This window comes from Bubalus kerabau, chromosome 4 (genome assembly GCF_029407905.1).
Source record: "Bubalus kerabau isolate K-KA32 ecotype Philippines breed swamp buffalo chromosome 4, PCC_UOA_SB_1v2, whole genome shotgun sequence".
NCBI classification, from domain to species: Eukaryota; Metazoa; Chordata; class Mammalia; order Artiodactyla; family Bovidae; genus Bubalus; species Bubalus kerabau.
The window spans coordinates 73,196,429-73,215,881 of NC_073627.1; the positions used below are offsets into that span (position 1 = coordinate 73,196,429).

The following is a 19,453-nucleotide window of genomic DNA, read 5'->3' on the forward strand; positions in this document are numbered from 1 at the left end:
TGAAGCAATCCTGGAAGCCCCACCCCATGAGCCCCCTGCCTGAGTCTGAGCTTCTGACGCAGGACGGCCGAGGTCATTCATCATGTCATCTCCGCAGTCCCTCCCATCAGAGTGAAGTGGAGGCTGGGGGTGGTTAGAAGGTTGGTGGGGGGCCTTTAAAAGTGGGTTGGGAAACAAGATGGTGCTTCCATGTGTGGGACAGAGCAGCAGCTGGGAGGCAGAACATCGGCCTTCAGCCTTGGAAGCTGGGTGCTGGAATCTCTGAAAGCCTGGGTTTGGTGATGCTGTCTGTATTTGAGGTAACTCTTTTGCTGTTCATTTATAGTTTGTAAAGTCTTTTGCAAAGACTGAGGCTCAGATACTGAAGGAGCTGCTGCTTAGACTCCTGGAGAGATCCCCTTTGACAGGTGAAACCTGGGGCACCTCACTCAGCCTCCCTCCAGACTTCTCCCTCAAGGGCTTGTCTTCTCCAGGCAGCGGCTCCCGCCTTAGCCCCTGGTCCAGCCTCACGAAGCCGGAGACCAGAGGACGTGGCCAGGGGGCGCTCAGCTGCAGCCCCTTCTTACCTTGATCTGGGTGCGTGGTGTCAGGAGGTGGGGGAGCCAGGTGGTTAAACACAACCTAGAGCGGAAATGCAGGCGCTCTATATTAGTTCACACCCTGAGGTCTGGGTGGGGCCCTGTGGGGCGAGGCTGCCCGCTGGAGGGTCTGGGGGAGCCCGAGCTGCACAGTTAAACTCTACATGAGCCGCTGAAACTCCCCAGGTGCCAGCACCAACCCCCACTACCCACTCCCCACCGTCTGCCAGACCACATACAGGGTTGGAGGAGGGGTACATGGGGATGCCCCAACTTCGTAAGAAGCAGCTGTAGAATTGGAGGCGGGGAACTGGATCACCAGCCAGGGTATAAGCCTGGTTCTGCTTTAAAAGATGAAGTTGCAAAAGAGTATTTGTTCTCAAGGGAAATTATTTAAAAAGCATATTTCGCTAAAATTCAATGAATGCATTCCCAGATATGCATCCTGTAGAGAAAGTTTTATACAGAAATGCTCCTAGCCCCCCCAAAAATTAAATAAAAATTGTTGAAGTGTGGAAATCACTCTTTGACCAAAGACAGACAAACAGCCAAACTGGCTGGAAAGTCATGCAATGAAATTCTGGACAGCTCTAGGAGTTTGTGGCTATAGTCCTGCACATTCACGTGGATAAAACCCACATATGTAACAGAGATCAGAAACCCAGGTCTCCGGGCTTCCTAGTGGCTCAGTGGTAAAGAATTCATCTGCCAGTGCAGGAGGCGCGGGTTCGATTCCTGATCTGGGAAGAGCCCACATGCCGAGGAGCAATTAAGCCTGTATGCCACAACTACTGAGCCCGCATGCCCTGGGACCTGTGCTCTGAAATAAGAGAGGGCACCACCGTGAGAAGCTTGTGCATGACAACTAGGGAAGAGCCTGAGCAGCAGCAAAGACCCAGCACAGCCAAAAATAAACCAATAAATAAACATTGAAAAAAAAAGATCCCACGTCTCAGATGAATATGTGCCATCTGATTCAAAGGGCAAAATCAAACTGAATAGTGTATAGAAATGCATACATATGTGATCACACAGAAAAAGTGAAGCTGAAAAATGATAAACACTCAGGTCAGTGAGACCCGAGGTGACGAGGATGGACTGGGGGCAGCAGACGGTCTCAACTGGTCACTTTCTGCTTCTGAGGATGAGGGAGTGCTGTGCTGGGTGTTCATTTTGTTCTTATTTTCAACTTGATGTATGTGTTACAAATATTCCTTTTGTATTCTATATTTATTGAACACAATTTTGAAGCAGCATTTTGCAAAACGGCATGTATCGCATGGTTCCATTGAAAATATAAACACATAAATAACATACAGGAAAGGGGTCTGGAGGCAGGAGCTCTGAAGTGAAAAATCCTGGTATCATTGGGCAGTGGGACAAATGAGTATTTATAATTTGTTTCCATAATTAATATATATTATGTGACTTTTTAAAAAAGTTAAAAGCATTCCAAACTCTAATACTTATTAGCAAGTAACAAACTCAATTTAAGTCAGAATTTGCCCAGTGAATCAATTGTTCATTCAACAAACATTTCGTTATTTGCCAAGCCCTGCACTAAATTGGGACATAGATGGAGAAGATTTCTCTAGAAAATGGGATTAGCAATCCCCTCTCCCCCAACCACTTCAGGTCACTGTCAGAATAAAGCAATGGCCAGATGGATATGCTGATGGGGGTAGAGAGATCTGGAGTGGGGGATCCAGGCATGACTCCCAGCTGCCCCAAATGAAAAGGGGGTAGGTGGCCAGGCAGGAGGAGACATGAATGGTCGTCTAAAAGTGCATCTTTGGGGATGTACCATCAAATGGTGCTTTGTGAGCAGACCAGAGGGGACAATGATCTCCAGGAGCTTCTGGGCAGGGATGGGGCAGAAGATGTTGCTAAATACTCCAGACTCCCCCAATTTCCTTTTTTCAAGTTGACATTTTTTTATTTCCTTTTCTCTTCAGGCTGCCCTTGCCCATTGAAAACTGGCTAAGAATTAACAGGTGGGCCTACCAGGCTTGGTCCTGTGCTAAAGGCAGTGTGCCTTCTATACCTGTATATACACTGCATATGGTCACAGCCCCATCAGAAAGGCATTCTAACTGGACCCATTTTACAGATGCAGACACTGAGGCATAGGGGAGGTAAGTAACCTGCTTCGAAGCACACAGCTAATAAATTTTGACTCAACAATCTGTCTGCTTAATTTTATACTATACCACCACCACGACTTGAGCCAGGGTGGCCGTGGGAGGGGGCCTGTTTGTCGGAGCCCTGAGCTATCTAGAGATGGTGCTGGCCCTGGCTGGAGATAGGTAACAGCCCTGGAGCCGCACAGGTAGGCTCTGTGCTCCCGTCGCCCACCCTCTCCAGCTGGGCACCCAGGTCACTCACCAGGGATGGCAGTGGTGGGGGCTCTTTGCTCTGAGTGCTGGTCTTCACAGGGCTCCATCCACTCCTACCCTTCTCCTTGACCTGCCTTTTGCTGCTCACCACTCCCATCCTGTCAGAGAGCATGCAGCAGATCAGCGATGTTAGTTTTCAGAACCTCTGTGCACAAGAGAACCCCCAAACCCCTTCCGGTGGCCGATTACAAATGTAGAGAGGCAGTAGTGGGGAGTGTGAATGTCAAAGTCAGAACATGGGTTCAGAAGGGGTTTGGGCAGGCTAAGCTTGTCTGCATCTTTTTCCAAGAGCCAGAAGAGGTGGCCCAGAGAGGAGAGACGCCTGGGATTAGGACTCAGAGATGGTCTGGTCTGAGGAAAGTGCCAGAAATCTGCTGGGGTGGATCCCAGGCCCTGGGGACAGGAGCCTTGCTATCTAGAAAGAGGTGACCAATGCATCTAGTGGTCTGGGTTTCAGTCTTCACTTGGGAAGATCACATCCCCTCTCGTGGACCATGAGAACATTCTGAGGTTCTTTCCAGCTCAGGTTTTCAGATGAGATGCTGTAATTTACAGCAGTGAGAGCACAGGCACCCAAGGTCAACTTCTTAGTAATACCTGGGAAAGTTCTCTGGAGGCGAACGGAATATGATTGAGATTTTTCTTGAATAAAGAGACTTCAATGACAGATGTGGGGAAGGCCCCAGCATCCCCACAATGTCATCAGCACCCTCACTCCAGGGGCAGCTGGAACTGTACTGCCAAGAACTGTACCTATCTCATATCATCCTTCAGATCTCCAAAATGAGTGCAAGTGGGAGGTCTGAGATGGTAAATAGCTGGTTCCTGGTCAGACACACAGAGCCAGTTTTGGAGCTTGGGCTGACCCTAGACCACCACGCTCCAGCTCACAGCTGGCCCGCCCCCACCAGGCAGGTGCTTATGGAGGAAAGGGCTGTTGTCTGGAGGGTGTGTGGATGACGGGGTTCCTGACTGCCATAGGATATATACATCGTGCACCCCTTTCTCTCATCTCAGCGTCTTACAGTTAATGATGATTCATGGGTAATTAGCAGCATTTCCCCCTCTCTCTTAGTGATACATAAACACTAGCCCTCCGAGCAGCAGCCTCTTCGACTCAAAGAAACACCGTAAAACATTTCTTTCAGAGTTAAAAAGCACACACCTCATATTATTTCTCTTCAAAATCATCTTGAAAACAGAAAAGACTATAATAATTGTGAATAATGGATACAGAACCATAGTAACAAATAACCCACAAGTATTGTTTTTTAGTATATTTCTCATACAGAACATTGTAAACTATGTTAGTAATATAGTACTAATTTTATTAGTACTATAATAATTACTAATTATTAGTAGTAATAATGTAAACTAATTACTAATTAGTTTTAGTTACTAATAATGTAAAGAGTTCTGATAATTCACATTGTTAAAGAATAACACTTTTTTCCTTGTATTCGTGGTGTGCGTGCTCAGTTGCTTCAGTCATGTCTGACTCTCTGTGACGCTATGGACTGTAGCCCGCCAGGCTCCTCTGTCCATGGGATTCTCCAGGCAGGAATACTGGAGTGGGTTGCCATGCCCTCTTTCAGGGGATCTTCCAGACTCAGGGATTGAACCTGGGTCTCCTGCATCACAGGCGGATTATATACCGCTGAGCCACCAGCAAAAACCCCTTTTTTGTATTTACTTGTATTTAAGTAGTCTCTTTTGTTAGTTTAGATCACCTTTAACATCAAAGGAAATACAGTGCCAGAGTGACAGGCAACATCTCGGTTTTCAGCGATCTTTAGGTATCCATGTTTTGGATAAGGGATAGTAGGTTTGTACTTGTAAGGGCTGCTGAATTTTACCAGGTGCCTATTTAACATCTATTAACACAGTAATTTTTCTTCTTTAATTTGTTGATGTAATGAATTATCTTGATAATTTTTTTTCTATTGAAACATCCTTGCATTCTGGAGTAAAAGCTATTAGGTTACGGTACATTAGTCTTTTTGATTCATGGTTGGATCCTATTTGTTAATATTTTATTTTGAATGAAAATCTATATTCCCAAGTGTGATTAGTCTATGAGGAATTAACATTAAGATGATGCTGGCTTCCTAACATACCAGGGCGCTCATCTCTTTTCCTATAATCTTGAGTAATTTAATAGCACTGGGGCTATCTGTTCTTTAAAGGCTAAATGGAACTCAGCTGGTAAGTCCTCTGTTCCTGGGATTTTAAATAATAGATCTTTAAATAAATTTCCAATTTCTTCTACAGGAATTTGTCTCTTGCTATTTTTCCTCCTTCTTACACCATTTTGATAATTTATATGATTTATAAGAGGTCTTTGATTTCCTTTACTTTTCAAATTCATTGCAATGAAGGTTTACATCATACTGTTTTGTAATTATTTTCATTTCTTCTCTTTCTTGATTATGGCTTATTTCTTGTTCCCAACAGACATTAAAAGTACTTTCAATAATAAGTATGATTTTTTAATTGGATAAAATTATCTGAAAGTTTCTAAGACCAAATAAAGTTTTATACCAGCTTTAAAATTATGAAAAAGGAGGGTATAATCAAAATAGCATGAAAGTGGTATAAGAACAGATGTCTCATCAGTGAAACATAACAATAAGCATGCAAACAGATTCCAGTACATATGGAAATGGTGGCATTTTAATTCAGTGGAGAGCTGAGGGTTTATTTTAATAAAAGGTATTGAGAAGATATCTATCTACTTAGAAGAAAGTGCAACTAGACCCCAATCTCACACCACATTAAAAATAAGTTCCAGGTATACTGAAAAAAATATTTAAAAAAATTTTTAATTAAAAATTTGGAAGAAAAATTAGGAGTCTAATATGTATGACCCAGGCTTCCCTGGTGGCTCAGTGGTAAAGAATCCACCTGCCAATGCAGGAGCCACAGGAGATGCAGGTTTGATTCCTGGATCAGGAAGATCCCCTGAAGAAGGAAATGGCAACCCAGTCCAGTATTCTTGCCTGGGAACTCCAATGGACAGAAGAACCTGGAAGGCTACAGTCCATGAGGTTGCAAAAGAAATAGATGCGACTTAGTGACTGAACAACAACAAAAATAACAACAACAACATATGATTCAGAGCTGGAGATAACAATGAACCAAGATAGACTAGCTGGAAACTACGCGAGAATAAAAAGACATATTCATAACAAAAAGGCAAATTCATAAATGCTAAAGGTACTAAGCATCAAGTCAGTAGATGAGCAGTAGATTGGGGAAAAGATTTGCAAACCGTATGGCAGACAAATGTCTATTTACAACACACACAGAGCTCATGAAAATTGACAAGAAGTATGGGGTTAGCATATAATCTACTCAATAGAAAAATTAGTAAAAATATAAATAGGCAATCCATCCAACACAAATGTGAATCACTAAATAGGCATGTGAAAATGGTAAAATTACTTCCCAATTGGAAAACACAAATCAGAGTATCAAGGAAACACTATATTACGTCAATAAGATTGGGAAATAAATACAAGGAATGGTAATACCAATTGTTGATGATAGAGGGAAAATTGTGTTTCTTACACATCTGGTACAAAAGTATTTATTAATGTTATTTCATCTGTTCTCTCTCCATTTCTAGGTTGAAAGCTTTATGAAGACTGGAATTTTTGTATTATACATTGTTAAATCTAAATTACCAAAACAGTGCCTGGCATGGAATAAGCGCTTAATAAACATTTATTGAACAAATAAAATATTAAATATTACCAAACTTTTAGAAAGCAATCTTTCAAGTTCTATTAAAATGAAAAAATATACATACCTTTCGATTTACAATCTCTCTTCCAAGAATCTCACTGTGTAATAAGACATCATTATATAAGAATGTATAAGATAAACATGCTTTATTGCAGCAATAAAGCATCAAAAACCAGAACATAAAAAACTTTGTAACTGCTCACCAACTATAAAGCTGGACTTTAAAACTCTCTAAAATATAATACATCTATTTAAAAAAAGTGCTAGATCTTTACCAGCGAGGCTAAGAGGAATTTCTACAACATATTGTTAGGTGAGAAGGGCAGGATGCAATGAAGCGGGTGAGGTTTACCCATATTCGGAAAAACAAAAGAATGAGACGAGAAATGCCTGTATAGGCTTAGGGTTAGGTTTGGGAGGATAAATAGCAAGATGTTTACTTAGGTTATCGGCGGGGGAGGTAGAGACAGAAAAGGAGGTAGAACACCCCCACCCCCAACCTCCAACAGAAAGAAAAAGCAAATTTAAAAAAATGTGTGTGTGGGTGTGTGTAGGAGTGTTGATGCAAAGTAGGGCTCCAAAAAGATATTTCCTAAAATGTTAATATTGTTTATCTCAAATAATAGAACCTCATGTGACTTTTGCTTTTTTATGATTTCATATGTTCCTTGAATTCTTTAACAGCAAGCATATCTTATTGGTACAAGCAGAAAAATGAAAAAAGACGTGAATGACTTGCTCAGCACCAGAGAAGGGTGTAAGACCTGCCCCAGGGTCAGCCCCAGCACTGAGAAACAACTCCCTGGGTCTCAGGCTTTTCCTTCTGGCTCAATGAAGGGTTGGCGGGCAGCAGCTTCTAGAATTTTCCCTACATGGACATCTGGTTCTGCACCTGTGCAAATGACCAACCCTGTCTGGTCAACCCTATTGCCACCAGTTTTAAACTTTCTGTGCAAACCTTTCTCTCCACTTAAACAACAGCACTGGGCATCCACATAACTTGACAAGAAGTATCAATACAATTCCTCAGATTAAATCACCACTACTTACACTTCCTTGTCCTTCAGTTCCTTAGCAGTGTGTATGCAGACGGTTTTCCATGGGTTTTCTAAACACATAGGTTCTCCAGGGTCCCTCCACCCCTGGGGCTCTGACTGGAGCCCGAGTTAATCAGGAGGGCATGTGACGAGCAGCGTCCTGCCCCGTGCTCGGGCTGTCACCCTGCTGTGAAATTTTAGCAGTGTCAGGCTGGGTGGAGCCAGGAAACTCAGGGTCCGTGCAGAAGCCCTAGGCAACATGTGCAGGTCCCAGGAGCTTCAGGGGCTTTGCTGCACTCAGGGGATACTGGGCTTCCTCCAGCAGTGAAGGATTGATGGGAGAAGGGTATATGTGTAAGTGTGAGAGTGCACACACGTGCACCTGTGTGTGTGCGCATGGCAGAGCAACCGTGTGTATGCTGTGTGTGTGTGTAGTGCAGAAAGGGTGGGGGAGTAGCACGAGAAGGGGAAGGCTGGGGAGGGGGCTCATGCTTGTTTATTTGGACTAGGTCAGACCCCCGTGCAGACCTTTACCGGAGCAGGGAGATCAATGTGGGCCCCAGGGGAGACGCTTGTAGCCTGAAACACAGCCTCAACCTTAAAACCTTTTATTTACAGTTGCATTTCACAGGTTGAAAGGACTTGATAGATATGATTTACTGGATATTCATGTAGCATCCATAGGGTTTCCCAGGTGCCGCTAGTGGTAAAGAACCCGCCTGCCAATGCAGGAGACATAAGAGATGCCAGTTCCATCCCTGGGTTGGGAAGATCCCCTAGAGAAGGGCATGGCAACCCACTCCAATATTCTTGCCTGGAGAATCCTGTGGACAGAGAAACCTGGCAGACTACAGTCCATAGGGTGGCATAGAGCTGGACACGACTGGAGTGACTTAGCATAGCACATAGCATCCATAGGGTGGCTACAATTATTCTCATTTCACTGCTGAGGATGGAGTGGCCAGGTGACTTGCTAAGATCACACTGAGGTGATGGAGTCAGGGGCTGGAGGGAGTTCTCAGCCTATCCTGCCCCCGACCTCCCTGCCCAAAGAGGGTGCATGGGTGCCTTGCTTGGGGCTCTATCACCAGGGCTCACAGTTCGAGTTCTGACACCTTATCTTCATCTCTGTGGGGACTGCACCTGCCTCTGAAGGAAAAGCCCTCCGAGAGCTGATGGAGAGGGAAGGTGTGGAATTCCAGGGAGAGCCTGGCACAGCAGTCTCCCTCCTCCCTGGTCCAGGGGAAGTGGGTGGTCCAAGCAAGTGACCAATTGGCTGGGTGAACTTGGGCAAATCATCTCATCTTCTAGACTCAGTCTTCTCATTGATAAAATGGGGAAGTAGGAAACTATTCCTCCTTTTCATATATAAAGACTTTTGGAAAAAACATACTCAAAGGTGAATGCCAAAAAAGCCAAACAATAGACTTTCCTGTTTGGGGCTGAGGAGGCAGTTCGTTTCTGCAGAATTAAACCAGGTTTCCACGCACTTTTCTGCTTGCATTACCCTGTCTGTGGGCTTCCTTCATCCTGGTCCTGGCATTATGGAACACCATTTTTTTTTAGCATGTTTTAAAATAAATACTGATAACCTGTCAATTATGTCTTGCCTAGTTGGAAAAACTTGGTCTATTTTTAGCCTTTCACAGATGTCTTTTAATTATGCACTTACAGTCACAGGTGTAATTCCAATGACTGTCCATTTGTGTAAAATTAGGGGAAAAGGCACCAAAACATGGAAACAGTTGTGCAAACACTATTACTCAGATGAAAGTGCTAATCCGGACAAGACGGAACTGTTGACACGCAGGTGGCAGTTCATTCATCAGCTGACGTGCTCGAGTCCAAATTAGTGTATGGAAAATGTTTGGTAATGTGGACACAGGGTGCAGCTCCCTAGGTTCTATAAAGGTCAAAGGGCCTGTACCTAAGTCATACGGTTGTTATCCAGACCAAACCAGATGAAAGAACCAGAGCAGACAGGATACTAAATAAATCGCAACTGGAGGATGAGCTGGGTGACAGAGGAGAGCCTCACGGTGCTCTGAGCTGGCCTGGGACCCCCTGAAGTCCCTGACCTTTCCTCTCGGGTTGAGGGCCGGGAGAGGCCAATGTGAATGGCAGGTCACCACGTGGCCCCAGAAGTGCTGATGGCTCTGAGTCCCTCCACCTGCACTGGCCGCTCCAGAAGCAGCTTATCTGAGAGGCAGGAGGTGGATGTGGAGGGAAAACATCTTCTGTTATACGAAGTCAACCCTGGAATGCACATGGTGGCAAGACAGAAAAATCAGTTTGACGCTGGTTTACTGTTTTAATTTTGAAAAATTGAGGTACACAAAGTTCAACGTTGTGGCTCTGGTTTACTCTTTTAAAGAGCAGGTACCGGGACTTCCCTGGCAGTGGGTAAGACTCTGCTTCCAGTGCAGGGGGCCTGGGTTCGATCCCTAGCTGGGGAACTAAGATCCCGCATGCCTTGCAACAAAAAGATTTTTTTAAATACCAGGTACTCTCATGTGTTAAGTGGCCTTCCTGTGCCAGATACTGAGCCAGACACCCCACGAACACTGTCGTGTTCGAGAGAGACCACAGAGCACCGAAGACAAGGTTACAGAGGTCTGAACCCCAGTCTTGCTCTGTTCAACCTCTGTGTCCTTGGGAAATTTGCTTAACATTGCTGTAAAGATTCGATGAGTTATTCCATGCTCCTGGCACATCTTAGAACAGTGCGTGGCCCATAAAGTAAGTGTTAAATAAATACTTCACTATTACTCCACATATACAAATAACTACCAGTCACAGCTTCTTTAGTGACTGTGAAATGGGCAGCACCACCTTCTTTCTACAGATGAGATGGACTTGAGACTTGAAGCCCAGTTGAGCTAGTGAGCTGTGGGGACAGCCTACCTCTGACTGGTTCCTAAGTCTGGTGTCTGGAAATTTTGCCATGTTCTTGGCCAAAATCTCAACTCTGTGACTTCACCTGACAGATGTGAGGAGCCAATTCAAGGTGGAACAGGTGAGCCTATGAGCAGAGCCAGGGTTCATTTTGGACACTGGCTGGTGTCTCATGATGAGATACCAGCTTCCCGTTGGTGAGTTCCTTGCATCCTTATGGAGTATTGGCCAACTTCTAAGCATTCCAAGTGTTGTCCCCCTCCATGAATCCTCTAGTGCAATGCCCATTTCCTAGATGAGAAGAATACAATGATGGGCTTATGACTCTGATCTAAAAAGAGGCCAAAGAACTTGAACTGAAACTTATTTTTCGAGTCTCCTGTTCAGGATAACTCAACCTGAATGAAGGTAGTTCACCTTGTGCGTATCATCCCCTCCACTTGTGATCATGATGATCACAAGTGCTCTAACAGTGCTGGCTCTTAGAAACTATATTCTTGTGTTCACTCAGTCACAGAAACTGCGTCCTGTGTCAGGCGCAGCGAAGACACAGAGACGAAACAAGGAGGATGTCTGTTCTCGAGGGATGGTAAGACGAGAGACGAACACTCAAGTCACAACAAGCGGGGTATGCAGATGGCGTTCAAAAGAGAGGTCTTGTGAGCTGAGCAAGAAGAAATCACTTCTACCTGCGGGAAAACACTAAGTAATCCTTAAGGGATGGTTCAGATATAATTTTTTAGATCGAAACTGTTTTGAACGAAAAAATTCAAAATATAAAACATAAGTATAATGAACACCTCTATACACATCTCCCAGATTCACCAATTATCTTTAGATACTATTATTATTACTTATTTTATTTTTTCCTTTTTTGGCCACACTGCCCAGCATGTGGGATCTTAGTTTTCCCAACCAAGAATCAACCACACCCCTTGCCCTGGAAGCACAGAGCATTAACCACGGGACAGCCAGGGAAGGCTTAGAAATTATTTTCTTAATGGAAATACTTTAAGTGTTTTAAGACAAATCATTTTATAAAGGACTTAAACTTTAAAGTGAAATGAAACTCATGGCTTGAAACATGCTGTATCACCTCCATACTCTGTACGCATCTCTAAAACATGGAGACATTTTTCTCACATAATCACAATGCCATTATCACACATAACAAAAGGAGCAGTAACTCTGTGGTTTTATCTAACATCCAATCCATAATCAGTTTCCCCCAGTTGTCTCAAAAAGGGCTTCCTGATGTTGGTTTGTCCTATTCAGGATTCAGACAAGCTTCACACATTGTATGGGATGGTTGAGTCTCTTGGGTCACCTTTACTGGAGTGACCTCCCACCCTCGCCCACCCTAGCCCCTGCTTGGGTTTGTTTCATGCCGTTGATTTGTCAGATCCAGATTGGTGGCCCTGTGGAATGTTCCGCTTTCTGGAGTTTGCTTCCTCATGATGGCTCATAATGGATTCCCCTGTGTCTCATTGTTCTTGCTGTTCGGTCACCCAGTCATGTCCGACTCTTTGCGACCCCACGGACTGTGGCACACCAGGCCTCCCTGTCTCTCATCATCTCCTGAAGTTTGCCCAAGTTCATGTCCATTGTCGATGATGCCATCCAGCCATCTCATCCTCTTCTCCTTCAGCCCTCAATCTTTCACAGCCATGAGTCAGCTGTTTGCATCAGAAGACCAAAATACTGGTGTTTCGGCTTCAGCATCAGTCCTTCCAATGAGTATGCGGGGTTGACTTCCCTTAAGATTGACTGGTTTAATCTCCCTGCTGTCCAAGGGACTCTCCTGTCTCCTTCAGCACCACAGTTCAAAAGCATCAATTCTTTGGCTCTCCGCCTTCTTTATGGTCCAGCTCTCACAACTGTACATGACCACTGGGAAGACCATAGCCTTGACCATGTGGACCTTTGATGGCAGAGTAATGTCTCTGCTTTTCAACACACTGTCTAGGTTTGTCATACCTTTCCTGTCAAGAAACAAGCGTCTTCTGATTTCATGGCTGCTGTCACCATCCATAGTGACTTTAGAGCCCACAAAGAGAAAATCTGTCACGACTTTCACCTTCTCCCCCTCTATTTGCCATGAGTTAATGGGGCTGGATGCCATGATCTTAATTTTTTTAATATTTAATTTTAAGCCAGCTCTTTCACTCTCCTCCTTTACCCTCCTTTACTCATCAAGAGGCTTTTTCATTCCTCTTTGTCTTCTGCCATTAGAGTGGTATCAGCCACATGTCTGAGGTTGTTGGTGTTTCTCATACATAGAACTAACTCTGCAGGATTCACTACACTCAGATTCATCTTTTTCTGATAGGGATGCCTAATAGGAGTGACATGTGCTTCACGTCATGTAAAGGCTCATCTGTCAGGAGGCTCAAATACCCAGCTGCCCCACTTCAGAGATGCTAAGATAGATCTGGGTTCAGGTGATGCCAGCCTGATCCTTTCATTGAAAAGCTCCTTATCAACATTTTCAGCTAATGGTTCCACGAGAGGTCACTGAATACTGATGCTTTAATTCCAGCATTCCTTTCACACTTGTTAGTTGGGAGTTGAGAGAGTAAAGGATGAGAATGAGAGAACATCAGAAAAAAAAAATGCCATGCATAATTCCACCAGGATTAAGTAGTATCCACATATAGAGGAACAGTGCTTTTCCAAAGACATGGAGACAAAACCCTTGTTCAGAAAACAGAGTTTTTCCATTGGCTAGATTGTAGAGCATATGATGGAATTAGTCAGGAAACCACAGTGAATGCCTTGTGCAGTATTTTCAATACTAGTGGGATATCTGCCCAATGCTATCACAGGACCCACTCTTAGAGCTGGAACTCCTGCCTGGGTACCTCAGGGCTGCTGAGCGAGCTGGCAGTGGACTTGGACTTGTGTGTGCCCTAGGCCAAAGTGGCTGCCAACTTAGGCTCGGTGATGAGTAGACACACATGTGGGTATTTCGATTTTGCAAACTGAAAACGTTCCCACAGTGGAAATTCACTCCCCACAATGATAAATTTGATGGAAACTGTTTTCAGGTGGTGAAACTTTTGAGGGTGCTGAGCAAAACTTCAGGAAGGAAGACAGCATTTCTGTGAAAATGTGTTAAAATACAGATGCATGCTTACTGTGTCACCTACATTTGATTCTGCTGATATAGCAAAGCTTGAAATTTGTTAGGCAAATTATGTGTAAAAATGGCACCAGGATAGTATTTAAATTCTTGTGATAATTACTAGCTTGCGAATAAAATTCTTTTATTTGGAGACACCATATACGTGTTTATTTAAAAAACCACAGTATTGGAAGTAAAACATGCTGCCCATATGTTGAAATGCAAACAGCTACTGGTATATTTGGTACTGATGGGACTGTGGACTTTAATCTACTTTTGCTTCTTTTTTTCCATTGTTTTTATTACAAAATTAAATCATGAATTCACTACTTCCTAATGGAGTCAGCTATGATTTCTTAGCATAGTCGTTGCTTAACTTGCATTATCACAGCTGGGAGTTTGAAGATTCCTGAGTTCCAGCCCCAGCAGTTCTGACATGGAGGTCCAGCCTGGGGCCAAGTGTCTGCATTTTTAATTAGCTCCCCGACCATGCTGATGCAGACAAGTTCACCTACCCCACTCCACAAAGACTCTTTCTTTTATTTGGCTGCACTTCCAGAGTATTACTTGAAAAAGGGATTAAAAGATAGTCTTGCAGACTTCATAGTGAAGTCGCTCAGTCGTGTCCAACTCTTTGTGACCCCATGGACTGCAGCCCGCCAGGATCCTCTGTCCATGGGATTTTCCAGGCAAGAATAGTGGAGTGGGTTGCCATTTTCTTCTCCAGGGGATCTTCCCAACCCAAGGATCGAACCCAGGTCTCCCGGATTGCACACAGACCTTCATTTGAGTCCCTCATAACTTGACATACAAAACAGAAAGAGACTCACAGACTTAGAGAATGAAGACATGTTTTCTGGAGGAAAGGATGGGGGGGAAGGGAAAATTAGGGAGTTTGGGATGGACATATACACACTGCTGTATTTAAAATGGATAACCTACAAGAACCTACTGCTTAGCGCAGGGAGCTCTGCTCAGTGTTACGTGACAGTCTGGATGAGAGAGGAGTTTAGGGAGAATGGATACATGTGTATGTATGGTGGAGTCCCTTCACTGCTCACCAGAAACTATGACATTGTTAATCAACTACACCCCAACACAGAAGCTCTAAAAAATAAATAAAATCAAAAAAGAGTCTCTCTTAAATAATGCTTATAGTTTTCCTGCCATTGATCCTCTTATCTTGAAAAGAAATATTTTTTGTCCTCCATACACATATTCCTTCCATATTAATATATTTCTATATTGTTTTTGGACATGAGGGAGATAACTTCCCTTTGTACAACAACAGCCAGCATGACTCTGATATTTGCCAATTGGCAAAGCATTTTCACATGTGTATCTCAGGAGCCTCAGAACAACCCTGTGAGCAGAATCCTCACCTTCATCCTCTGGAGGCTGAAGACAGAGGGGAAGAAGCAGAAGAAACTGAACAGGCATTTGAGTCTCTTCTCTGACGTAAAGCCGTGTTCTCTCACGCTGAAGCTCACAGCTGTGCTCCCAAATGCACATCTGTTCACAGCCTGAATTTCTTTCTCATTATCCATCATTGGTCCTCGAGAGCCTCCTCTCCAATGTTTGTTAAGCACAACTCAGAAGTGGAATTGGTAAACAGAAAGGAGACTTGTGCAGAGAAGCACCCCCACAGGTTTCAGGGGGTGGTGGGGACATTTGGACTGAAAAAGCTGGCTCTATTTTATGCTTGCAAACAGGAATTTGGGAATGGTAAAGACAGCAAAAAAGAAAGAAAAAAAAAAAAAAGGTCTTAGGTCCCTGACATTTTTGGGGTTAACTGTAATAATGTTACAGTTATTGTAATTATCTGTAATAGTCGACAGACACGGATTGACAGGCACGGAGATCTAAAATTAACTTATAAAAACTCTTTGTCGTAGGGTTTGCCCATCAAACGGGAGAGTGAATACTAACGCAGAGTGCCTGTGCTCCTCCCTGCTCCACGCTGGTCACTGCCAAGGCTTTCCATGTAGCGCCTCTAGTATCGACAGGAGACACACTCCTTCCCCTTTTATAGATGAAGAAACTCAGGCTCACCGACGTCTAAAGACTTGATCAAGACTGTATAGTGAGTCACAGACTGATATTTAAAAATCAATCCTATAGCTTCAAAAGTTAGCTGATTCTACTCTGTTCCAAAGTATGTGAAGTAATGAAAATAAGACACTGAGATGACATCTGTGAAAAGCATGAAACTGATTAGAAAATTAAGTAATAAGTGATAAACAAGTAAAAGTAGATCATGATAGGATTTTAGAACAAGATGAGGACCTTAGAAATTGTAGACATAGGAACAGAAAAAGAAACTAAAGTGAAGCACTTTAAATAAAAAAAGAAATAAAAGTGGAAAAAGAACAAGCACGGTGACCTGTGAGACAGTATTATGTGGTCAAAAAACATGTCATTGGATTATCAGAAGAGGGATAGAAGAGAAAAAAATTGGAAGAAATGAAAGATGGAAATTCCAAATTTGATGAAAACTATAAACTCAAGGATTTGAGAAAGTCACTCAACATCATAGAGGAAGAAAACCACATCAAGTTACATCATGATCAAATTGCTGAAAACTGGTGATAATGAAAAAATCTTAAAAACTGCTAAAAAAGATATATTATATTTTTAGCAAAACATCGTAGGAGAAAATCTTTGTGACTTTGACAGGCAAAAAATCTTTTAGAACATAAAAGCATGAACTATGAAAGGAAAATTTGATATATTAGAGTTTTTCAAAATTAAGAATGTCTGCACTTTGAAAGACACCATTAAGGAAATGAAGAGGTAAACCACAGACTGGGGAAAATATCTGAAAAACATGTATCTGATGTGAGAATATATAAATAACTTTTTCAACTCAGTAAAAGAAGACAAAAATTCAACGTAAATAGTTGAACAAAGGAGATATTATATGATTGGCAAAGAAGCACATGAAAAGGCGCTCAACATTATCAATCGTTAGAGAAAACAGTGATTAAAATCACCAAGAGATACCCCTACATACCCACCAGAATGGCTACTGCTAAAAGACCAGCCAAAGCAAATGTTGGGCGGGCTCTGGGGAAACTGCAGCTCACACACAGCATCGAATGCTGACAGCAAAGCAAAATGGAACAGAAGCTTGGGAAACCAGTTTGGGAGCTTCTATTCTATGATCCAGAGATTTCATTTCTAGTTATTGATCAAACAGCAGTGGACGCATCTAACACAAAGACTTGTGGGCATACACTCCTAGCAGCTTTACTCATCAGCTCCCACTGGAAACAACGCAAAGGTCCATTAACTGATAAATGGATTTCAAAAATGCAGTTGTAATTGATCACTCTAGCTATACTAACTCCAGTACTCTTGCCTGGAGAATCCCATGGACGGAGGAGCCTGGTGGGCTGCAGTCCATGGGGTTGCTGAGGGTCGGACACGACTGAGCGACTTCACTTTTCACTTTTCACTTTCATGCATTGGAGAAGGAAATGGCAACCCACTCCAGTGTTCTTGCCTGGAGAATCCCAGGGACAGGGGAGCCTGGTGGGCTGCCGTCTATGGGGTCACACAGAGTTGGAGACGACTGAAGCGACTTAGCAGCAGCAGCAGCAGCAGCTATACATACTAACATGGTGAACTTCCAGAGCACCATGCTAAGAGAAGGAAACAAAACACAAAGAATGTATACTGTCTGACTCCATACACAGCCCTCTCATATGCACGGGGATTTGATTCCAGGAGTCCCCACATTTGCCAAAATACCTCCCTGTCTGCCCTTCATATTCACAGTTTTTGTATTTACAGATTGAACCAATCACAAATGAAAATTTCGATAAAGAAGAGAGGGTACAGGTGAGAGGCAGGTGAGGAAGGGCTTCTGCATCTTTCATAGTGGGAATCGATACAATTGCCCCAGAGATAAATTTAAAATCAAAGTATTCTTTAAAGTTACAAAGGTGACGAAAAGGAGATTTAAAAACAAAAACTGTTAGCATCCCTTATTTCTCGGGTGAGAGAGGGAGGGGTGGGACAAATTTTTATTTTTCAGTTTAGACCCTTTGGAGCTTTCCACATTTTAAGAAATAATGTTTATGGATAACCTACGTATTGATAAAATCTAACTCGGCAAATGAATGGGTAGACAAATAAATTAGGAAAAGAATAAAAGATCTAACTGACCAAAAATGCCTGGAATACATTATTGTTAGGTGAAAAAGTTTATTGAAGAGTATTTTGTATAAATAATCGTAGAAAAGAAAAAAAAAGGGGAGTATATAAATATATTTGCAAATGAAAAAATGTCTGAAAGCCCTTTGGTATAAATAAAACTGCCAACAGGGCTGTTTCTGGAGAGTGAAATTCACGACCAAAAAAGACTTTACATTTTTACTTTACACGCTTCGGTGCGGTTTGTGTTAAACATAGAACAATACGCTTAAATACATAATACCATTAAATGGTGGTGGTGGTGGTGGTGGTTTAGCCCCTTAAGTCGAGTCCGACTCTTGTGACCCCATGGACTGTAGCCCGCCAGGCTCCTCTGTCCACGGGATTCTCCAGGCAAGAATACTGGAGTGGGTTGCCATTTCCTTCTCCCAATACCATTAAATATTGTTTTTTAAATGTGAAGTTAAAAAAAATGAATTGGCCATTACCCTAAAAAAAATATATGGGACACGTGCCCCTAAGCAACATTCTAAAGGATGAAAGAGGTGACGGAATTCTATCCTTTGTGGGTTCAGGCCATGCTTGCAGGACCTGGCTTCCTCTGATGAATCACTTTAATATGCTTTCCTCTTTCCGCACGTAATCTGCTTGCAGTTATAGGAAATTCACAAAGTAGAGAGGAAGATAAGATTTACTGACAGCACCATTATTTAGAGATAATCACTGTCAGTTAGGGCTTCCCTGGTGGCTCAGAGGTTAAAGCATCTGCCTGCAATGCGGGAGACCCGGTTCGATCCCTGGGTCGGGAAGATCCCCTGGAGAAGGAAATGGTAATCCACTCCAGTACTCTTGCCTGGAGAATCCCATGGGGGGAGGAGCCTGGTAGGCTACAGTCCACGGGGTCACAAAGAGTCGGACACGACTGAGCGACTTCACTTCACTGTTAGTTAACATTCTGGTATGCCATTTTTCATTGGCATTTTTTAAAAAAACGCAAAACTGGGATCATTATCTACATCCGGTTTCTGTGACCTGTATCATGGCTGCCTTTTCCTGTCATTTACCCCCTTTGCCTGTTGCATCACATGCAGGGCTGTGGGGCCTCCTATTGGAAGGTGGTACCATACTTAATTTACCCATTCTTCTGGTTCCATGCCCAAGCTGCTTCCATTTTTTTTAGTATCAGAAATAATTCTGCAAACATGTCTTTGCTCATATACCCTACCCTTGTTCAAGTCCCCCGTTAATCTTTGTTGAGGTTAAAAATCCTAGAAGTGGGATTGCTGGGCTCAAGAGCATAATATGTTTAAGTCTTCTGATACATATTTGCCAAATTGTCCTTTAGGCATTTTGGGACAACTGGATATATGGATTTCCCTGTACTTTCTCTAGGAAACGTTATTATTCTTTTTATACTGTTAGTTTATTTAGAAAGTTATCTTTTACTTTTCAATCTAATTTTTTTGTTTCGTTGCTGTTGTTCAGTCACTCAGTCGTGTCTGACTCTTTGTGACTCCA

General features: G+C 43.0%; 1 protein-coding gene and 1 long non-coding RNA gene across 2 annotated transcripts in view; one reads left to right on the plus strand and one right to left on the minus strand.

Moving 5' to 3' along the window:
* The window catches only part of BLK (BLK proto-oncogene, Src family tyrosine kinase), a 51,903-nt gene that overhangs the window by 15,396 nt on the left and 17,054 nt on the right, over positions 1–19,453 (minus strand). Inside the window, exons 2-3 of the mRNA XM_055580174.1 lie at positions 2,964–3,072; positions 567–621 (exon numbers count right to left, since the gene is read on the minus strand). Of these exons, the coding sequence (XP_055436149.1) occupies positions 567–621; positions 2,964–3,071 (163 nt within the window). The 5' untranslated portion in view covers position 3,072. The remainder of the gene's footprint in view (positions 1–566; positions 622–2,963; positions 3,073–19,453) is intronic.
* LOC129649825 (uncharacterized) lies at positions 143–6,733 on the plus strand. The gene is made up of 3 exons (XR_008713303.1): positions 143–299; positions 2,534–2,713; positions 6,603–6,733. It is a non-coding gene; the product is annotated as an uncharacterized LOC129649825 (long non-coding RNA).